Genomic DNA, 22,573 nt, shown 5'->3' with positions numbered 1-22,573 from the left:
GTTTGTTTTTTTGATGGTGACATCTCCCATATCCATTCTAAAAACTATCTAAAATAAAACTGAGTCAAAACGGTCTTGAGAATTTCTTTACTCATAATTTTGGGCTGTGCCTGGAGAAAACAGAAGACCCCTGTATTATGGTAAAGCCAAACTGGAACTTGTTCTAGAATATGGATAAAGATAAAATATAGAATATCATTTGTAGTAGGACAGCACTGAAAGAAAAAAACCATTTTGCACTAGATGAGCAACTGAGGAAAAGCTACTAACATATTAAGAGGAACAGACTGACTTTTAGACACAAATCAACAGAATTTGATTTGGCTCAGCAAAGAATAAGGGTGGGGGGCAGGAAAGGGTGGTGGACAACTGTCTGAACCATTTACAGTCACATAAACATAAAATGGGAGGAGATTATTATTTAGCCTAGTACAGCAAGTGTATACAAGTAACAGGACAACTTAAAAGAAAAGTCTGTGCTAAAGATCAGGAAAAACTTCCTGACTAGAAGATCTATCAGATTGTTGTTCAGTCTCCTGAGGAAGTGACGAGAGCTTTATCCTCTAGAGATACTTAAAATTAGAATGGATAAGGTACTAGAAAGCATCCGGTAAGAGAAAAATTCAACCCTGACTTAGCTTGGAAAGTTACAAGGGAAGCAGGACAGAAAAAATATACACGGAAAGACAATAATTTAGAGTGAAATCTGGAGGACTTGAAAGCCAGAAAATCTAGGTCATATCTTGACTCTATCCTTTCCAGTTTTATAATCTTAAACGCTATGAGTTGCCCTAAGTGTAAATGATGATCTGCCTCACACTGAATTGAAGACACTGTAAATGTTAAAGAGGTACACTGCCACAGGATGTCATTACATATATCAGGGTATTTTCTTCAAGAAGAAACAACATTTATAATTTTGCTGATTTTAAATTTTCAGTTCAAATGCCATTATTTTTAAGATTCTTAACTACTGAAAGGAAAAAGACCATGCCCTCCAATGAAGTTTTAAAACATCATCAATACCATGTTTTAATGGATGAAACTTAACGAAGTTAATTATGCTCCCTGTTTCTGAAAATGTGGCATGGTCAATCCCTAGGAGATAAGCAATTAAGTGATAAGTAGCATTTCTAATAACTTTGTTAGACAACCATGATGTAAAAGCACTTCTCCAATTACCACTGGAAAACCATTAAAATATCCTGCTGCTTCTACAATCCGTATCAGTTAGGTAGGCAATTCATACTCAATTCATGAAACCACCAGTGTATTAAGTGGTATTACCAGGTTAACATATTTTTATTATGATTCAAATAAAGCTTCTCTTATCATCTCACTAAATACACGTGAACATCTTATAAATGTGCTGTTAATCTAGAAGACTATAGCTTTGTACTTTAAAAAAAATTTACTTTGGACTGTACATGTTGACTCATGTAAAACTGTACAAGTGAATGTACTACTGCATACCTGTCTGAATCAGGATTTTAAACTGAAAAACTAGAAGACAACATTAAAGTGAATACAAAGCTAGCACTGTGATCCTGGCCCCACTTTCAATTCAGTATTTATCAAATGACTGATTTTACAAATGAATGCTACAAATAATTTCACCTTGCAGATGACTCAGGCAGCCTTGAAAACAGTGCACATACAGAATTTGTTTTGTATTTTAATCAAAAGCATTATTATATGGCACTGCTGACAGAAAAAGTATCATGAATGAAAACATTAATTACTGGATAAATGCATAAAACGCCTCTGGTTTCCAGACTCACTTTAAAAAGCTGCTTCTTTAAAAAAATAAAAATAAAAACAAAGAACAAAAAGACTTGCTTCAGTTAAACAAGCTTAAAGTTGAACTTACAGTGCTTTAAAAAAAAAAAAGTCAATATATTAAAAACCTTTTATCTATAAATCAAAACCAACAAAATCTACGAGTCCAAGACAGGACATAGGTTCTTTTCAACAAAGACCTTTATAGCAAAATCTTACCTGTATTGTCCCTGAAAATTCACTGTTCTAGAATACAGCCTGAAACAATTTACTCAGTCCACTAAAAAAGCATTCTCTTCTCTTATCTCTCAAAAGAAATTCCAACTGCCACAGGACCCCTAAACTCTTAGGGAGAGGACAAGCATCCAGGAGGATTAGAAACAATCAGGATTATTTTGGGACTAAGGGCAGTAATCAATGCAAACTGGAGAACAGCAATCAGATATTTCTACCACTTTTCAAGTGCTGGTTCTAAAAGCTGAAAAATATAATCTTCAGGTCTCATAGAAGTTACAAAGCAAGACACTGAATGGTATTCATAAGTTGTTTAGATTTTTTTAACAATTCAAATATACTACATAAAAACAATAGCTACCATGAACATACAGTTTGAGTTTTAAGTTGATTACACTTTTAAAAAGGGGACTGGAGTGCCTGAAGAGTAGAGAATGAAAAGGGGAAAAGGGGAGTAAACAAATGTGTTAATTTAACTGCAAAATAATAACAGGATATAACAGAATTCTGAGTCTCCAAAGTGACCATTCAGAGCCCAAACATAGCTGAATTCCATCCCAGCCCCAGCACGTCCCTAACACAAGAATAAAACCCTTCTTATCTTGTTCAGCCATGTGTCGCCTGCCACAAACTGCAAAACAGAACAACGCCCAAAACCAGCTAGTCTGATTTCAACTGAAGACAGACAGACTCTGTAGTCAGAAACACCACAATGAAAGAACCCTTAACTCACACAGCTGGCCTGGTGGGGCTGCACACTCTACAAAACAAAGCCACACCACATACAGTACTTCAAACTTGAAAGGATCTTTAAAAAGGCACTGTTAATTTGCCAACAGCTCTAGAATCAGCAAAATGTACCTAGAGTGCACTGCAGTTAGACCATGAGAAAAGAGGCTGAGGTAGGTAGGCTGAGAAGATGGGAACTGTTCTATACTCATAACTTTATTAAGGCAGCCTGGCACAGAAGTAACACTCAACCAGTACTTCCAGATTTCACCCCGACATATATTCAAATCAGAGACAACTCTAAGAGTCAATGGATGCTTGAGATTTATGGGGCAAGATATGTTCAAAGAAAAAGTAATGGTCACATAAGAATAAATCTTGTGGTGGAAAAAAAGAAACTAGTAGTAAATTCCTAAGAAATGTGAATCCATAATTGTCTCACCAAGGCACATTAAGTCGCTTTTAAAGTCTTTCATCTTTTAAAAGGTATGTGAAATTAGGCAGTACCTGAACTAATTCAAGTAGATACTAAACCCAAACCAATTTGCAGATTCATGTTAGAATATTCATCTTTTAATCCTTTGTGCCCAGCACAGTGCCTGGCAAAAAAACAGGCATTAACTGCATGCTTACATATCTCATCTAAGTTATAAAAAGCAACACAAATTCCAAGGTTTTCTTTCCAACACAATGGAAATCTCTGAGAAGCAGAGAAGGAAACATCATTACTTAGGGGCCTTTAGGTGATTTTCATGTGGAATGAGCTGGTGATCCAAGGTTCTGTTTCTACAGAATTAAACACCCTTATTATTGCAATGAAAACTACCAACATATTAGTTCCTAATAAGACTTGTCTCCAGGGTCAATAGAGAAGGCAAGAATTGAGAGAACCAGGAAAACAATTACCCACACACCCATGAAAGTGGCTTCTCAGAGGTAAAACACCCTGAAAGGAAAAGGAATGGGAATAACCAGAAAAAATCAAAATAAGCATTGCTAATAGTTAAATGTACTCTCGGAGAAGTTGAAAATTGAATGCATTAAAAAAATACACAAACAAATAATAAGTAGTTTAAATATTTAATAGAATCTTTTAGGTGAACATTCATGTGATACTGGGAAGCATCAACAGGAACAGGAAATTCTGTTTCTGGAGTAGCTGTTAGGGTAAGATAATGGAATTTGGCCCTTTTAAAATCAACAAATGAGTCTTACAATTGGGTGAAACTCTTATTAAGGAAGTCAACTACTTTTTGCAGAAGCACTTCTCAAAATGCTTTCTTTGCTCCCTAACTTAAGTCAATCTTTTTTTTTTTTTTTCTTTTTAATGATGTAATGGTTTGAAGGCTGACCAAAAAAAAAAAAAACACACAACTGAAACTTGGGACTTGAATACAAAGTTAGTTACACTGAAAAATACCATGTAGTAAAGAATATGCTTTTATCACTTAAATATTGCAAATAACAACTCTAAAGAGTAAGGAAGCTCACTTAAACCACAAATGGTCTAGCTCAATTCACCAAGAAACATAGGTAAGTACAGGAAAAGACTGACCCAACTCAACAAATCCACCTGCCAGATTCTACTACATAATTCGCTTAGGCGCTAACCCCTTAAATGCAAACGTTTCTGGAAAATGAAATCCTAAAAGTGCAATAATTAAAATCAAGCCCCATGATGTTCCCCTGCCGTTTTTTGTTTGTTTGTTCGCTTAGTTCCTTGATATTGTCCCCACCAGGAGACTGGGACTTACTGGTAATTCCAACATTCTGGAAAACTATTAGGCAATAAACACTGTTCACGTCAATGTTTCAAGGATTTCAATTTCATAAATCATCATGCGGTAGTCTCAGAATGAAGTTCACAAACAGAAAGTCCTAAAATCCAACAGAGTCTAGGGAACTACAGGACAGGAGTTAAATTTATGAGGGACCAATACCCCAGCAGACCTCCGGCGCTGACCTTCACCCAAAATGACCTTCCTCTGCGTCCAAGATCAGTACTGAATCCTAATGCCCACTACGGACAGAAAAACACAATCGTGGCTTTACCTACTCCTCCTCCAACACTCTGGAAAAGTTTCTCTCCAGAAAAAAAAAAATACATTTCCAAATTCAATCAACCGAGTAACTTGGCAGCCACCCCAGACTAACTGCAGAGCTCGGAAACAACCCTCCGTCGGATGCCTGTCAACTTCACTGGGCAAAGGCAATAGGCAATCCTGACTCTCCTGCTAGGTGGGGCCCCATCCAGGGAGGCTAAGCGCAGGGGCGGGGGGGGGGGGGGGGCGGCTTCATACCAACCTGTCGGTGATAGTAGACTGTGTGCCACTCATTGGGGCCCTTGGCGAGAGGTCCTCCTTTTATCCAACTTGCATTTTACTGTAACACCTCCACCCAACCCCCAGCGCTCCGGGATCAGGCCCGACTCCGTAGGGGACACCAGAGTCCAACTCAAAACTCCATTCAGTCATCTAGAAGGTCCGACTGGCAGGGGTCAAGGAAAGGGGATGTGGGTGGGAGCGAAGCAAGTTATCTCCCAAAACAAACCGAGCAAGTCCGCCAGAAAGCGAGTTCTAAAGCTAGGGAGAGATCCTTGGGAAAGCGCCGGAGAAAACTTCGTCACGGAGGGAAGTCGGCGAGCCGCGCAGGGAAGGGACCTCAGGAGTCCCTCCGGGTCTGGGGCAGGATGGGCTCCTCGTCGGGGTCTCGGGGGCCTGCAAATCCCCGCCGCCGAGCCGGGGGCCGCTGGCTTCTGCTTTCTATCTGGGGCAGCCGACCGCTCGTAGCCGCGGTCTCGGCCGCGTCTCGGGCCGCCCCGCGTCAGCCGCGCGCGGCTCCATGGCCCCGGGCCGGGGGACCCCTCTCGTCGTCCTCGCCGCCCCCCACCAAGCTCCGGGCGCCGGGACGAGCACGAGCGCCGGGGGAGGAGGTCCCGCAGCCGGAGGTGACAGGAACCTGGTCTCAGCTCCGCGGGCTGCTCCCCATCCCTCGGAGGCCCGGGCTCTTCCGCGGTCGGCGAAGGCGGCGGCGGCGGCGGTGGCTCCTCCCCGACGCGCCGGTAGGCGGTGGTTCCCGCGAGGGGCGGGAGGTTCCCGTCCGACCCGGCCTGGAAGCACCGGCCCGGGAGGCCGGTGGCGACCGCGGCGACTCGGAACGCAGGGCCGGCTCGCCCGGTCCTGAGGCTCTCCGCGGGAGCGCGCGCGGCGGGCGGAGGAGGCCGCCGGCGGTGTGGGGGGGGGCGCCGCGCGACAACCGCAGGCGCGCGCTCGGGTTCCGGTTCCGGTTCTGCCTTCCCGGCCCCAGCCGCATCCAGCGCGAGCGCTCGCCCTTCCCCTCCCCCGCCGACTTTTTTTGGCCTCCTCCCCTCTGACTTCGGGAAGCCGCCTCACCCGGGATCCCTCCGCGGCGCACGGGGCGGCCCCAGCCCCCCGCGCTCGCCACCCCGCGCGCCGCCTCCGCTCACCCACCGCGGGTGCGCGCCGCCCCCGCGCGGACGCCTCCGCCTGAGTCGTCTGGGGGGGGGCGGGGGGGGGAACGAAAAAGTAGTTCTGCGGGGGCAGAAAGAGGTGGGCACCGTGCGACCCTGAGAGTCCCACGCGCCAACCTAAGGTTGTCCCAGGGAACCCACAAATGCCGGAGGTTGCTACTTTGGGGTCTAGCTCGCACTAACTCGGCTTTCCCCCAGAGAGCACGCCCCCAGTCCCGAGGAGTTGAGGATGAGAGAGGCTCTTTGGGAATTACTCACCACCTTGTCCTAGAAACTTGTATTCCTTAAGGGAGCATACTTGTTCTCCTTTTCTGATAACACACACAGACTGTTTTTGGCGAATGGAAGCAAACTCAGGTCTGGCTGCCCGGACCCCGCTGCTCTCTCGTGAATCAGACCCCAGCAGAGAGAGGTTTTGGCCTTGGCCGCTCACCTGGGGCACCTGCTGGCCGCGGCCCAGGGCAGGGGCTGCCACGCAAAAAAGTCTTGGCTGCCGGCGGAGGGTTGGAGGATGGAAGTGTATAGGAATGGGGAGACAGAGTTTGGGAATTGGAGCCAGGATTTCTTCGTATAATGTTGCTTTTAGGCTGCTTCTGCCTTGGCAAAATGAAATGTGTTATTTGCCAAATTGAGCAAGCATGGTGCTTTCCACAGCGGCTTAACAAGCTTGCTATGGAAAGAAATGGGAGCGGGGGAGGGGGGGCAGTTTATTTATCCTGTTACATTACAGTTCTCTTTGAAGAGTTCCCAAATATATATATGTTTTTTTTTTTCCTACTGGGTAGTAGGTTTAGACACCCATCCAGTTTTATGGTTGCGTAACTCAGGATTGTAGCGATTCAAGTACCATGTACAATATATTTCTTCCATTCCGCCTGCAAACATCTGAAGTGGCTGTCTCTTCATACAACCATTTTCAGACTTTCGGGTTCAAACCTGTATTGGTGGATACGGGTCTTTAACCTTTTTGTGGAAATCAAGTGGCAAAGCAAATCTAATAAACAGTGGATGTGGAGAAAGGAAACAATTACCTATTAACAATGCTGTTTCTCAAAGTCAGTCCGCAACAGTGCATGAAAGGATCATTATCCCTGAATAGATGCATGAGCTAAGGCTGACGTTAGAACTGGGTTAAAAAAAAAAAAAAAGATAAAGATAAACAGAGGCCAAAGATGACTCTTTATTGCTCGATTTTTTTTTTTTAAAGTCCAGGGCACAGCCAACTAATTTTGTAATGTTTATTTTGGGAAAGAATGGAAGCAGAATAGGGTTCCAAGCCACTTTCCTAATGATCAGACCAGGACACATTGCCACCTGCTGGTGTACCCTAGCATGATAATTCTGTCCTGAAAACTCTTAATTAAATTGCGAATTTTCCATAGATAACTGGAAAGAGCTTCATCAGTCTGTATACAACGACCAAAATTCAAACCTTATCCACAAACTTTCAGACGTACTACATATCTTTTTTGCCCTATTCCAACAATTTCACTGCGTGGGTATCAAATTAATTGGACCCAATGACTCATCAAATCATGCATTTCAAAAATGAGTTTCCTTCTTCCCTTCAAGAATGCCTCACTCCACAAGCTTCAGGAATAAAACAAACTGGGAAAGTTTCCTAATTCACCTTCTCTTCCTTGCATACAAAACCTCTTGGCAGGCTGCTTTCAAGATCTTTCCAAACTTAAACAGACCCAAAGTTCTAGCTGTGAGCAAAGAGGCCATTTGCTGTGGGAAAGCTTCGGAAGATGGTAAGCAAAGGATTTAATTAAGCCAGTGGTTATTCACTCCAGAGCTTTTTTTTTTAATAATGAAAATCTCTATATTCACGCACAAAGCTCTCATGGTAAAAAAAAAAAAAAAAATCCCTGAAAGCCTCTTTACAGCTGTTGGTAGCTCTAGACTGTTCTAGAGTCTGTGTATAGAATACCTTCACAATAGTCACACCAATTTAGGCAGAACACACTCCCCAGGGACATTAGTCCTTTACCTAGAAAAATGACATTGATGACACCTATCCACTATGCATGCTCTTTGAGGTTTTCCAATGGGGGGTTATCCAGGCCCTCATCCATTCTTTCAAGCTGCTTATTGAGCACCTGGCTTCCCAAGTGGCTCTAGTGGTAACGTACCACCTGCCAATGCAGGAGATGTAAGAAACTTGGGTTTGATCCCTGGGTTGGGAAGACCCCCCAGAGGAGGAAATGGCACTCCACTCCAGTGTTCTTACCTGGGTGATCCAGTGGACAGAGGAGTTGGTGGCCTACAATCCCTGGGGCTGCAAAGACTCAGACATGACTGAGCACACAATGAGCACCTACTATGTGTCTAACACTGCTCCAGTCTTTGGAAGCAGAGTCTGAAGAGAGCAGAAGGCCCTGTCTTCATGGACCCAACTGGACATCATCATTTTCAAGGCAACTACTCAAATAGGCCGAACATAAAGAAGGCTAAGCACCAAAGATTTGATGCTTTTGAAACTGTGGTATTGGAGAAGATTCTTGAGAGTCCCTTGGACTGCAAGGAGATCAAACCAGTCAATCATAAAGGAAATCAACCCTGAAGATTCATTGGAAGGACTGATGCTGAAGCTGAAGCTCCAATCCTTTGGCCCCCTGCTTTGAAGAACTGACTCATTGGAAAAGACACTGATGCTTTTGAAGATTGAAGGCAGGAGGAGAAGGGGTCAATAGAGGACAAGATGGTTGGATGGCATCACCGACTCAATGGACATGAGTTTGAGCGAGCTCCGGGAGATGGTGAAGGACAAGGAAGCCTGGCATACTGCAGTTCATGGGGTTGCAAAGAGTCAGACAGGACTGAGTGACTGAACAACAACTAAAACAGGTGGCAAAGTAAGAAATTAAGTTATTCCTCCTCCTTTTGGCAAACTGCTTTCTGTATGTAGATTGTTGCCTCAAAAATAAACAGTATTAAGAATGGTGGATAAGAGCAGCTAAGAAGTATTTTACCGGTAAGTATAAATATGGTTCAACCTTTCTGCAGGCCGAAGCCTTTTTTTTTTTTAAGCTTCTTGGCAGAACCACAAGAAAGACATAAAGCCAGACCCTGGATTGATAAAAAGTTGTTTATTTTTATAAAATTTAGTATAAATCTTATTGAAATATAAATTCTTCTTGAGCAGTGTTAATAATTATTACATAGTAATCTGAATGCAAATGAGTACTTCATGTGTCTGACCATACCACATGTTAATTAGCCCTTCGGTACCTGTCATGGACAAACTCAGCATCTCAACTGCTGAGTCACCTTCATTTCACAGTTTTGTCTTAGCAAGTTGCCTTTGGAGTTATCAGCTACAACATCAAGAAAAAGCTGAAATGAGGGATTCTCCTTCCCTTATCATTAGTTAGGTTTCTTGAAATTCAAGAAATCTAAGTACATTCCCCTAAAAGAGCAAGGTCTGCAATCCCTTCGCTTCTGAGGCATATGGAGAAAAGAATTGGTACCAGATTAAGTCTATTCATTCGTCTGGTATGGGACAGGTTGAACTATGCCAAAATTCAAGAGATGGCTTTTTTCTTCCTTTTTTTTTTTTTTTTTGGTGCCAAGCCACGCTTTTTTAACTGGGCTTTTGCTAAAATCAGCATTCCCTAACATCCTACTTTGACCACAATCTTATTGGAAAGAAGCTAACCAGCATTTCAGGCATATGGGTCATAGAAAAAAAGGAGTTGGGGATGCTACTGTCAGATTATTCTCATGTCCAGCAAATCTCCTTAACCAAATGACAGTCATTTTAAAAGACCCATAGTTAACATGCCTTTAAAGCTGTTTTTTCCCAGAGCAATGATGACCTCATTCGGTTCCAACCACTCATGCCTGGACAATGATGTCCATTTTCAAGAACCACTTATTAGGCTAGGATTACCAGTGACCATCGAATGGGCTGACACTTCCTACTGACCTCCAGCCCTGACTTCAACAGCCTCAGACCCTTGCTCATCAGCTAAGCTACGTGGTCGCCACTACATGGTCTCAACAACACAACTGACTGAATAAATAAAAAACAAACAAATAAAACTTTCATTTTTTCTCATAAAAGCCCTGCATTAAAGACCTTCATTAATGAAAAGCCACCTAATGTCTCTATGAAATATGCAATGGGGTATTTCGTTTACTGACAGTGGGGTTCAAACAGAGGCAAAGAGTAAACAAGTGCCTTGCCCCAAAGGATCTGGCAGGTGAGCAGACAAATCACTTCAAAGAACCTAAGAATTCTCACTTCCTAAGCCCTTTTACTACACTTGTGTTCTTGCTTTTCCTAGGTAAGATGAGAGACTATGGACTAAGAAATATTTTTTTCCGTCTAACATTGGCTTTTTCATAATATACTGTCCAGAGAGAGTGGCACCTTTTCCAGAGAAAAAGTAGTAACAAGATGAACAGGGAATGTATCTGAAATGGGAGAAAAAAAAAAAAACCAGCCTCTTCACCCTGAGGCCAGGACATTTGGTCTTTGGTTCTGGTTTGCAGTATGTATAGCAGAGCTGAAACCTGAACTGGCATCTCAAGCCCAGTGGAATCTACATGGTAAATCCCTATGGAATTCAGTCACAGCCTCTCATGCCTAGGAGATTAATGCACAAAAGCCCTGAGAACTGGCATAGTTTTCCTGGTGGGGCAGAACCCGTACAACAGGACTCGGTAAATCTGCCCTCACCTCATTCATCTCTCATCCGAAGCTCTAGCTCTATGGCTTTTGTGCAGAAAAGAGTTAACAGAGCAGGTCTGGAAAGGGCTGTCTGCAAGGTTGGCCCTTGGCCAGCATCCGGGGACTTAGATTTCATCAGGAAGGTTCCCACATGAACTGATGAGACTGGCTCACTGACTCTGAACTGCACAAACAATGTGGTTCATGACAAAAACCTCCTTTCCTTCTGGGAGTCAGGAAAAGGCTGACTTTTGCACACCAGGGAAAGACTGCCTATGGCACCAGCCCCCAGTTGAAACCTCAGATACCGAGTCTCCAACAAGCTTTCTTCTAGACATTTCATACACACTTTAAACAGATCATTGGAACTAGCACATCCTGCATGATCCCACTGGGAGAGGGCTCTGGAAGCTTGGGGCTGGTTTCCCCTGTCCTCTGCTCCAGGTGCCTTTTCCTTTGGCTGATTTTTCATTGTATCCTTTTGCTGTAATAAATCAAAGCTCTAAGGACAACAAAGTGCTGTGTTCTGTGAGTCTTCCTAGTGAAGCGCCATGCCTAAAGGTATATACTTGGGGACCCCCAAGTACAGGGAGTCCTATATGGTATATACCAAGTATACGGCATAGGGAGGCTCAGGAAGTAGCCCCCCATCACTGTCATGGCTTCACCCCCCATCCTGCTCTCAGTTTCCTGATCCAAGTTACTTCCTGAAAGTCCCTCACTTTATAGTAAATGGGGTGCATTTCTTTAAGCTGCTACACAGAAACCAGGAATAACATTTGTTTATTCAAAGGAATAAGGAAGAAATTGCACTAATGTTTTTTGAGTTCCTTTCTAAGCTGTCTGGTCATCAAGCCTCCCAGGGACCGAAGAGCCAGGGTCACCACAACCTACAAGGAATGCAGCACACTCATCTCACAGCTCTGACTTACTCCAAACTACTGCTGGTAGTCTCACTTTCCACAGCTCTGCTGCTGCAGAAGTTAGCGTTTTAATACTGGAATGTGTTCTGCTCCAAGACTGACTTTCAAACCAATCAATAAATTTAGCCCTTTTTTTGTGATCTAAGTTTGTAACAAGCATGATTCTGTAACAGCCATATATCCAACCTGGTTCCCGTGGCAGACTAAACCTAATCCATTGTCCAGAGCAAGCCTTGGCTAGTGTGTCTTGAGATGTCCATTAAGTCTGAGCTGCCACTCCTCACTCCACCTGCTTCTCCAGGTGTGGTACTTCTTGATGCTTTTCCTCCATGCAAAGCGCCAGATGCTAAACATGAAACACCAAGACACCACATACATCGCTACTCCCCCAACCTTCACAAACCACTTGGGCGTGGGTGAGACCATTTCACAGAAGAGGAGGCAAGCTCCTACGCCAATCCTCACTCCAGTGAACAGGGCCACAAAGAGGAAATCCACCACGTCTCCAGTGAAACTATGGTAATGGCCTGTTTCACGAAGAAACCAGCGCATCTGTAGCAGGGGGTTGGTAATCTCGCTTCCGAAGAGGACCGCATTGACCTCTGTGCCTGACTCTCCAAGCACCAGGGCCCCGACGATGCCCAAGATACTCAGTGTGTGGTGAGCCAGCATCAGAGGCCCCTCAGACCGGAAGTAGATGCACCAGCCCAAGTCGAAGATGAAGTAGCCCAAGGTGAGACACAGAACGTGCACTTGGAGAGGTGTATTGGGTGAGCCTGAAATAAACCAAGACAGAAGCAAATTGAGTGGCTAGGAATTGTGCTGGCTTACACAGGGATCCTGTGTTGCTCTTTCTCAAACCTTTTGGAATCACTGAAAACAAAAGTAATGGCAGGCAGATGCTTTTTAGAGACAACCAAAAAAAAAAAAAGACTAAAATCTAAAACTTTGGTCTCTATCAAACCAATGTTACAGGCCCCAGGACATGCTGTTCTGATGCATCAGATCTCAGTGAGTGACTCGAACACCAGCAATGATCCAGCATCCTCTCTGTGTAGCAGCATAAAATCGAGTCATTTTGTTCTTTCAATTAAAATCCTACACAGTCTCTTTCTTTTTTTTTTAACCAGTTAAAAGTCGGCTTCCAGACTCAGTTATTCTATCCCACTAGCAAATGCAAACTATCATATATGGAATGGACAAAAAACAAGATCCTACTATATAGCAAAGGGACAATATTCAATATCCTATAATAAACCATAATGGAAATGTTACTCTGTCCCAAATTTCAGATTAATTTCTTAGCTTAATGGGTTAGATTATTGGACACTGGTGGCCCTAACTTGTTTTGAAAGTGGATTCTGGAGAGAACCCCCAAAGTTAGTATGTTCCCATATGCAAGAACATAGGGTGCAAGGACATGACATGTTTGAATCTATTAAGAACCTTCATGTAAAACATAAAGCTTAAGCATTGCTTCCTATCAGTTTGATAGTTTGGGGAGGAAATTCAGAAACTCAATATGGGAATATAAAGAAATTAGAAAAAGAATCTAAGGAATTTTTTTAAAAATCATATTCCAGGGAACTTACAGATTGAACTATGTCCCCACAAAATTCATATGTTGAAGGGCTGGACCCCAGAACCTCAAAATATGACTATATTTGGAGATAGGACCTTTGAAGAGGTAATTAAATTAAAACAGAATCATTAGGGTGGTGTTCTTATAAAACGACGACACTAGACACAAAAGACCATGTGAAGACAGCAAGAAGGCAGCTATCTACACGCAAAGGAGGGGAAGCCTTAGAAGAAATCAAACGCACCAACTTGATCTTGGACTTCTAGCCTCCAGAATTGTGAGAAAATCAATCTTTGTCATTTAAGCTACCCAGTCTGTAATAAACCCCAGCAAACTAATTCAAGGGGATACAGGTTTTGTATTCTAAGGAACACTTAGGAACACATCTGGCAGCTTAAAAATTAATACAGCTACCCCTAATAATGAGGCATTGGTTAAATAAAGGATAGCAAATGCATACAATACAATATTATATAACAACTGAAAGGGATAAGGAAGATCTATACACATAGACATGGAAAGATGATGTCCTTTGAATATACAATCAAGTAAAAGTTGCAGGTTACCAAAAAGTATGTATTATACAGTCCATTATTATCTGCTGGGGGTGGTGGTAGAAAATGTTAATATTGCTTTTATAATTTATACATTTTGATCAATTAAATTGTAAAAAGCAATTAAAATTTAAAAATAGAGTTATGAAAAGCAGAAAGAAAAGGTGATGCATACAATATCAGAATTAACAATGAAGATGAATGAAGACTCCCACCCACATTATAATAGTAATTATTCTTCAATATTCTTCAGTATTATCCAAATTCTGTGGAAAACTCCCCTCCTTCTAAGACTACCTCCAAATCATAAATTCCTAAGGGAAAATTCTCTAACGTCTCCCACATACCTGGGTGGGTAAAAGGCCAAGGGCCATCAATGAAGCCAATATAAGCTGAAAGACCTATCGAGAGGATTCCGTGGGTGAACGTAACCAGCCGGCAGTTCCACTCATAGCTTCGGTGCTTATTCAGGCGACAGAAAGAACCGTAGAGCGAGAGCCAGCCCCCCAGGCTGCACAGTGCCCGCAGACACAGAGCTAAGGCCATCCTACGATGAAGAGACCAAAACCGGAAAAACAAAGAACGCACCCTAAGAAAACAGCATTGGGTCATAGTAAGTATATGTCTTCATTTCTACTGTAAGACAGTACAAAAATATTGCCTTCACAGAAATACTTTTTCCTTATCTACATTGCCAAGAATCTTCCACCGAAGTGTGGCTGTAATTCTGATTGCGTGTTCCTTAGCGATAACTGGTCTAAACTGTAAACTGAAAAGCAGGAACTGCATTCTGAGTTAGCAGACAGTCTAATATAACGTGTTGTAATGATGAATAAATGTCAATAACCTCCCAGTGATAACTGACCTTGGACTACGAGACACAAGTAATATAATACATGTATTAGATGTGTTCATATTTCAAAAATCCCACTAAGAAGCTCTCATGAAAAAACACCTCCACCACTTGTGGTCTCTGCTAGAAGTCATATGACACATGAGAGTTTAATGTGGTTTTAAACTGATACTAAACTCAACTGAAGTTTGGGTTTGAATTATGGGTTTACCAATCAAAATCAAAATGAGGTAAACCTGAAGATAGAACTAAACAAAGACCGAGATATTTTGGAAGGGGAAAAAAAAGAAGCTAGTTCTATTCTCAACTCAACTCAAAAACTGACCAAGAGGGAAGCAGGATTTTGAGGTACAAGTGGGGAGTTTTTGTTAATATATAAAAATATCTTTAAGGAAATTATTTAGTTAAAAATGAAACAAAGTTAGATAGAAAGCTACACTTTGACATTTTTACTGGTGATAAATATACCAGGACAGAAATGAGAATAATGGAGTCAACAGAGTCAGACAGGACGAAAATCTGAAAATAACCAAGATGTCCTTATTAATATTCACTAGTCCCTCTACTGAAAGTACAAATAAAAAAGTTAAAAAAAAAAAAAACATTTCAGATATCGGTCTCATCTCAGCAGGAATTTTCTGCATGGCTACACTCACTGCTTAACTCTATTCTGACAAGTGAAATAGTATCTGTGGACCAACACACATCAGTACACAAGCCACTCCCAAGAATGCTATCCCAAGAGGGCTTTATGAAGGTCAAGTGCAGTACAGCTTTCATCTGAAACCAGATTTTCACTCAAGAAAACAGCAGGTGTCAACCACTGACCTGAGTTCCAATTCTATTTCTGCCCCTAAATAGCTATCAGTGTGTGGACCAATTACTTTCACCTCTCGAGCTTCAGTTAAAGAGAAAGTAGAGGGGAAAATGACTGATAAAACTCTATAATCCAGCCCAGTTCTGACAAGGAGTTTTGAGAATTTTGTAAAACTTCCAGGCCAATTTTCTGAGCAAGAGCCAGAAGTACAAAGGACCCAGAGTGAAAAGAACCGTCCTCTCTCACTCCCTCTTAAAGGCCAGGTCACCAGCCAGAGTAATACGGATCAGCTCTTTTGGTTATGCCGATTAGTATTTTTAGAGTCTTCTTCCCTGAATCCTAATTCCCTGGCAGAACAGAGGGAACAGTAGCCCATTTACAAACAAATAAAAGAATAGACATCCGGAAATGGCAGATTCAACGCTGTGACCTTGGGAATGTCACTCCATCTCCGCGTTTGGGCTTTTCACTCTTGGGGTAAAGGATGGCAGGGTATTTAGATGGCCGATGGCCGTTTCAGCTCAGGATCCCAAGGCTCCAGTCCTCGCTCCTCCCTGTCCAGGGCCAGATTCGGGAGGAGGAGCGCTGGGCGGGCCCACCTGGCTCTGGGCCTCGGAGCAGGCGTGGCTGGGGCCAGCGGCAACCTCGGCGCCTGGCAGGCACTGCGAGCGCATCTCCCCGGGGATGTGCCTACCTACGCGGCGGCCACGCCGGGCTGCGGCGCACCCGAGCCAGCCGGACCGTTATGCCGGTATCCCATCGGCGCCCAAAGGCAGAAGGAGGCCCTCTCCCCTCACAGGCCAGGCCAGGCCATCTGCCGGCTTCCTTCTCCCACCCTCGCCCCGCTTCAGCGGGCCGGACAAGCCAGGCCACCCACGTCCGGAGCCCAAGCCGGCCGCCGAAGCCGGGCGGTTCGCGCCGCGCAGTTACCTGGTCCAGCGCCCCGGAAAGCCTCGGGCGCCTCGGCCCCAGAGCTCAGGACCGGGATCCCCGGGAGCAGGAAGCAGCGGAAAGAGGGACGGGAGGACGAGGCTCTGATAGCGGCAGAGGAGGAGCCGGGGGTCTGGGGGCACCTGCTGGCTGGGAGGACGGAGCGCACAGCCAGAGCTGGACCCGGGACTGTGCAGAAAGCGGCCGGGAGGATCCCCTCTTCGTCACGCAGGCCTGGGGAGGCGAGGGGCGGGGGTGTGAGGGGTGATAATGACCTAATAGTGACGTGAGACCTGCAGACTGTTGTCCTTGCTTACTTGTTGGTTTGTTGTGTTTGTTAGAACACTCACCCATCCCCTGCCCCCACGATGTGACGGTTCATCCCATAACCAGTTGGAAAGCGCCTTCTAAGTGCTTACACCTCTACTAGGATCTGTGGGAGATTTCACTTTTGCGTTTAAGTTAAACAGGCACACAAATAACTGATTTCCAGAAAAGTGCTCAGGCCTGAAACTCAGAAGTTATCTATCTATTCCTTCTCGGGTCAGCCTTCTCACCTTGGCAGTAGAGAATAAGGCTTTAAGAGGAAATCCGGCTTGGTTACTGACTGTGTATCTTTGAACAAGTTACTTAACTTTTCTGTGCCTCTGTTTTCTCATCCACAGAATGGGGGTAGTAATAATAGTAGCTGTCTCCTTGGGTTATTGCAAGAATTTTACACACTTGACATGTGTCAAATGCTTACAGAATGCCTGGCACATGGAAGTTGTTATATAAATGTTAATTATTGTTGTTGTTGTTACCTCACTTTGGGTTAATCCTCTCTCCTCTCTGAATCTGTTTTGATACTAAGGAAAGTGAATTTGAAGAGATAGCTAAATGAAAGTGTGGCGATGCAAATAGGATAAACAGGACATCTAAGGGGCTTCCCTATTGGTCCAGTGGTTAAGACTCCATGCTCTCAATGCAGGGGACCTTGGTTCAATCCTTGGTCAGGGAACTAGATCCCACATGCCACAACTAAGGATCCCGACTGTTGCAACTAAGACCCAGTGCAGCCAAATTCATTAATTTTTAAAAAGAGGGCATCTGGTTTGGTTGATCAAGACAGGCAGGCAATATTAGGATGCTGAGGGGCCCAGATATTCTTAAGAAGAGAAGACCTTGAGCAGAAATGTGAGCCTTTAGGCCATATTTGGGGAATAGTAAATAGTTTGGGTCATTTGTTTTGCCAGCCCCTTAAGAATCAGGATCACAGTCTTTTCATCTTTGTTTCCCTGATACCCCTACCTGGTACAAAGGCAGGTGCAATAAATGCTTGCTGCTTGAATGAATGTGAAGTGAGCCTGCAAATGTATATTGGAAGCATACTGACGCTCCTAAATCTGAATGCCCCTCTAGATCACTTGGGAAGTGTTTTCAAAATACCCTTTGTTCAGGCTGCTTGAAGGTTCTGCTTTAATAGGCTTAGCATGAGGTTCAGGAATCTATATTTATTAAAACCTGCTCATAGATCATTCAGATGATTAGTCATATTTGGGAGGCACTGATGTTAGAGGACCTTTCATTACTGCTAGCGGTCAGAAGTTGTTTTGTGAAGTTTGCTCAGCGTTCAAATGTTCTTTTGATGAATTTGTAGGGGAGAAAGTGGTCTCCCCGTCCTATTCCTCTGCTGTCTTGGCTCCTCCCCCGAGGACCTTTCATTACTGATGCTAGCCTAGGATGCCAGGCTGAGGCATTATATTATGCAGATAACAGGAAACCTATGATGATTTTGGACAAGGGGATAATTTTATCATGTTCTCAAGTCCTTGCTACTCCAATCTGTATTACCTGAGAGTTTGTAAAAACACAAATTCTCAGACCCTAACCCTGGATCTACTGAATCAAATCTGTATTTGTAACAAAGTCCCCAGCAATCTGTATGCACATCGAGGCAGCAGATCTCAGCCATGACAGTACAGCAGACTCACTTGAGGAGTTTTTGAAAGTCCCGTTTCCCTGGGCCACGTCCCAGGCAAAGTAAATCAGAATCTGTGTGTGTCCATTTTTTTAAGTTTCCCGGATAATTCAGTTGTGTAAGCAAAGTTGAGAATCACTGCTCTATAGATACTCAATGAAAATCAATATAAGATGAATTGGAGAAGACAACCTGCCACAAGTGGATTGGAATAGACCAGATAAGTAATAATAATAGGTTGAAGAAAGAAAACAAGGAGAGATCCAGTTCACTAAATGAATAGATTGTATGCATATCTCAACTTTTCCCCACTTGTTTTTGTTATAGTTCTTCTAGTATCTGAATCTGGAATTATCTTTTTGCTGCCACCATTTCCCAGGAAAGAACAGAATATGAATTAAAGGCTTCAGGAGTCTAATGGCTGAGGGCCTAAAGGAAAGTGCTAGTTCTTCCAGTTGAGCCTATATTGGACCTTTATCCTGGGGTGGCTGGGATTCCAGGTTAAAACTCCATTACCTGGGATTAAATTTTATTAATTCATGTATCTTGGCCACAATCCTTGTTCCACCAAATCACAGGCTTGTCAACCATGGCGTTCCCCAGGAAAGTTCTAGCCTGTTCAGGGAATAGGAAGCTCTCCATCAATTTATTTTACTAACAATAACAATCATAATCATAATAATCACTATAATAACAGATAACACTTATTAATGTATCAAGCATTGTTCCAGGCACTTTACTTATATATACATATTAAGTCATTAATTCTCACAACAACTCTTGGAGATGGATATTGTTGTTATCCCCATTTTACAGGGGATAAACTGAGTCACAGAGCACTAAAGGAAATTGCCCAAAGTGACAGGATTAGTAGGAGGCAGATTTGGGTAATGAACCCAGGAATATGGCATTGGAGGTCATACTCTTAACCACAAAGGTAGGCTGCCTCCACTCCCCTAGAGTCTCCTACAAGATGGTACAATGTATTCTTCATTCACAGCTCCTATTAGAAGTTGTTTAGAGGTTAAAAGAAAGAATTCAAGTTTTAAAAACCTGAATTGCCTATTGTGTCCTTGTCACAGTACTAGTCATGAGGATACAGAGAAAAAGACAGACAGCTACAAGGAGCTCCCCACAGTCTATCAGGAAAACAGAAGAGTCAGCAAACACAGACCATGAACGTAGCCAGGGGAAGCAGAGTGCACAGCGGGGAGGGGCACTGAGCCGGCAATCTGGGGGCTCAGAACAGGACTCTTTTTTTTTTTTTAGCTTATCTATTATTATTATTTTTTAATTATAAAAGATTATAATTGTACAATATTGAGAGGTATAGGACAAAATACAACTGTTGGAGGACAATTGCTCTTCAATATTGTGTTAGCCTCTGCCACACATCAACAGGACTCAGCTACATATACCCCCTCCCTCCTGAACCGTCTCCCATCTCTCTCCCCTCCCCACCACTCTAGGTTGTCACAGAACACTGGGTTGAACTCCAGGACAGGATTCTTAATTTGAGTTTGCAGCTAAACTCATCCTCACAGTTGGACCAAAAGCTCTTAGTATTAGGAGCCCACAGCTGAGCCCATCAGTCTTGAGTTGACTAAAAGATCAAAGTTTGATAGTTCAAAAAGCAGCAGCAACAATTCTTTTTCCCTTTCTTTCCTCCTAGACAATGACTGGTTTTTGCCCTTGTGCCTAATTAGATGCTGACGAAGCTAACCAGGCTTCAGTTAAACTTGACTGGAATGATGAGTTTTACAGGATCTTGCAGACATGAAAAGTGAATTGGTACCCCCTTTTAGGCTTGAGTCTGTTCAGCAACATTCCAAGGCAACAGTTAATGGAAGCTACTGGAGGCTGAGCAGGTAGACTACAATTCTCTTTATTTCTTTTATAAAAACCATGGTCAAATAGCCCAGAAATAGACCCCCATAAATATAGTCCACTGATTTTTGACAAAGATGCAAAGGCAATACAATAGGATAAAGATAGTGTCTTCAACAGATGGAGCTGGGACAACTGGACACCCACATGTGAAAAAATGAACCTAGACTCAGACCTTACACCATCACAAAACTTAACTCAAAATGATCACAGGCCTAAATGTAAAATACAAAGCTATAAAACTCCTGGAACAGAGGTCCCCAACCTCCAGGATCTAATGCCTGATGATCTGAGGTGGAGCTGATGTGATAATAATAACAGAAGTAAGCTGCAAAATAAATATAATGTGCTTGAATCATCCTGATATACCATGATGGTAATCATACCATTCGTTCCCCCTTGGTCCGTGGAAAAATTGTCTTCCATGAAACTGGTTCCTGGTTCTGAAAAGGTTGGGAACCGCTTTTAGAAGATAGCATAGGAGGAACCCTAAATGATGCTGGGTATGCTGTTGCCTTTTTAGACACACCACCAGAGACAGACCATGAAAGAAATAATTCACAAGCTGGACTTCACTAAAATGAAAGATTTCTGTTCTGCAAAAGACAATATCAAGAGAATGAGAAGAGAAATCACAGACTTGGGGAAAATACTTGGAAAAGACACATCTGATGAAGGACTGTTATCCAAAATATACAAAGAACTGTTAAAACTCAACAGTAAAAAAACAGACAACTTGATTTAAAAATGGGCCAAAGATCTTAATAGACATCTCCCCAGAGAAGATACACAGATGAAAAGTTGTTCCACATCATATCATCAGGGATATGCAAATTAAAACAACAATCAGATACCACTGTATTCCTATTAAAATGACCAAAATCCCAAACACTGACAAGAAAGGCTAGCAAGGATGCAGAGCAACAAGAACTCTAATAACATTGCTGGTGAGGATGCAAAGTGGTATAGCCACTTGGGAAGACAGTTTGGTGGTTTCTTACAAAACTAAATGTACTCACAATCTGGCAATCACACTCCTTGGTATTTGCCTAAATGAACTGAAAATTTATGACTACACAAAAACCCGTTCACAGATATTTATAGCAGCTTTATTCATAATTGCCAAAATTTGGAAGCAACCAAGATGTCCTTCGGTAGGTAAACGAATAAATAAACTGTGGTACATCCAGACATTAGGATATTATTCAGCATTAAAAAGAAATGAGCTAGCAAGCTCATGAAAAGACATCAAAGAAACTTAAACGCATATTACTAATTGAAATAAGCCTTTCTAGAAAGGCTATATACTTTGATTCCAACCATGTGACATTCTGGAAAAGGCAAAATTATTGCAACAGTAAAAAAGCTGTAAGGGTGTGTCAGGGAGAGATGAATAGGTAGAGCACAGAGGGTTGTTAGGGTAGTGAAAAATACTCTGTATGATATTATAATGATGGGTATGCATCACTGTACTTTTTTCCAAACCTAGAGCAGGTACGACATCTAGAGAGAACTCCAAGGTAAGCTAACAAATGTTTAATGCTGGACTTTGGGTGACTGTGATGTGTCAGTGTAGATTCATTCTTGGTAATTAAAAAAAATATTACTTTCTCGTGAATGACATTGATAATGGGGAAAGCTATGAATATATGGGGGCAAGAGGTGTACAAGAAATCTCTGTAGCTTCCTCTTAATTTTGCTGTAAACCTAAAACTGCTCTGAAAAAATAAAATATTTGTTAAAGGGTCAAATGAGTGAACACCAGACTCATGGACAGTGCAGGTCATCCACTTTCAGCACTCACCTGAACAAGGTATCAAAGTAGCCAATACTGCTGTAGGAAAGTGTCTACTCTGGCACCCACAAGTATACAAAGAACAGTGCACACACACATGTGTATGCACAGATGGGCCTATGAGTGGCAGAGTAGTTTATACAATTAAATTATTGCTGCAGGCTCCTCTTGTCTCCTTGGTGCATACCTAGCTCCTTTCAACTAGATCTTTTCTTGACAAAGTAACCACTACCAATAGGCTTTCTCCCACTTCACCACACGAAATATTACTTTTAATATAAGACCCATCCAAAAAAGCCCCAGTTAATTTGTGGTTATTTGCATATAGATTTCCCCTTTGGATATTACTATTTGCAGCAAAT

The 22,573-nt window shown here is 42.8% G+C and overlaps 2 protein-coding genes across 10 annotated transcripts in view; both read right to left on the bottom strand.

Annotated features, from left to right (window-relative positions):
• Nucleotides 1-5,417, bottom strand: part of ARHGEF12 (Rho guanine nucleotide exchange factor 12) — a 150,372-nt gene extending 144,955 nt beyond the window's left edge. For 3 of the 5 annotated variants that reach the window (XM_043901196.1, XM_043901206.1, XM_043901215.1), the window contains exon 1: nucleotides 5,047-5,266. In XM_043901196.1, the coding sequence (XP_043757131.1) occupies nucleotides 5,047-5,078 (32 nt within the window). In that variant the 5' untranslated portion in view covers nucleotides 5,079-5,266. Of the gene's footprint in view, nucleotides 1-5,046 lie in introns of all 5 variants that reach the window. The other 2 variants (XM_043901225.1, XM_043901236.1) reach the window with 2 other exon arrangements.
• Nucleotides 5,418-9,309: 3,892 nt separating this feature from the next.
• On the bottom strand, nucleotides 9,310-16,779 carry TLCD5 (TLC domain containing 5). 5 transcript variants are annotated; one of them, XM_043901167.1, is made up of 3 exons: nucleotides 16,570-16,779; nucleotides 14,317-14,558; nucleotides 9,310-12,609 (listed from the first exon to the last, which is right to left on the bottom strand). In XM_043901167.1, the coding sequence occupies exons 2-3, from the start codon at nucleotides 14,513-14,515 to the stop codon at nucleotides 12,071-12,073; spliced, it is 738 nt and encodes a 245-aa protein (XP_043757102.1). In that variant the 5' UTR covers nucleotides 14,516-14,558; nucleotides 16,570-16,779; the 3' UTR covers nucleotides 9,310-12,070. The 5 variants fall into 5 exon arrangements, with proteins under 5 accessions (XP_043757102.1, XP_043757092.1, XP_043757110.1 ...); XM_043901157.1 differs by having other exon boundaries at nucleotides 14,317-14,516; XM_043901175.1 differs by lacking the exon at nucleotides 16,570-16,779 and adding an exon at nucleotides 16,366-16,370 and having other exon boundaries at nucleotides 14,317-14,516.
• Nucleotides 16,780-22,573: the final 5,794 nt, after the last annotated feature.

This window comes from Cervus elaphus, chromosome 1 (genome assembly GCF_910594005.1).
Source record: "Cervus elaphus chromosome 1, mCerEla1.1, whole genome shotgun sequence".
NCBI lineage: Eukaryota > Metazoa > Chordata > Mammalia > Artiodactyla > Cervidae > Cervus > Cervus elaphus.
Note: the sequence above shows the minus strand (reverse complement) of the source record. Positions and strands in the feature narration are given on the sequence as shown.

Excerpts from the sequence above, each read along its gene's own strand:
- TLCD5 (XM_043901145.1), bottom strand. The coding sequence starts at position 14,581 with ATGACCCAATGCTGTTTTCTTAGGGTGCGTTCTTTGTTTTTCCGGTTT. Across the intron at positions 12,610-14,316 it reads TTGGCCTTTTACCCACCCAG|GCTCACCCAATACACCTCTC; the intron begins GTATGTGGGAGA and ends GGTTTATTTCAG.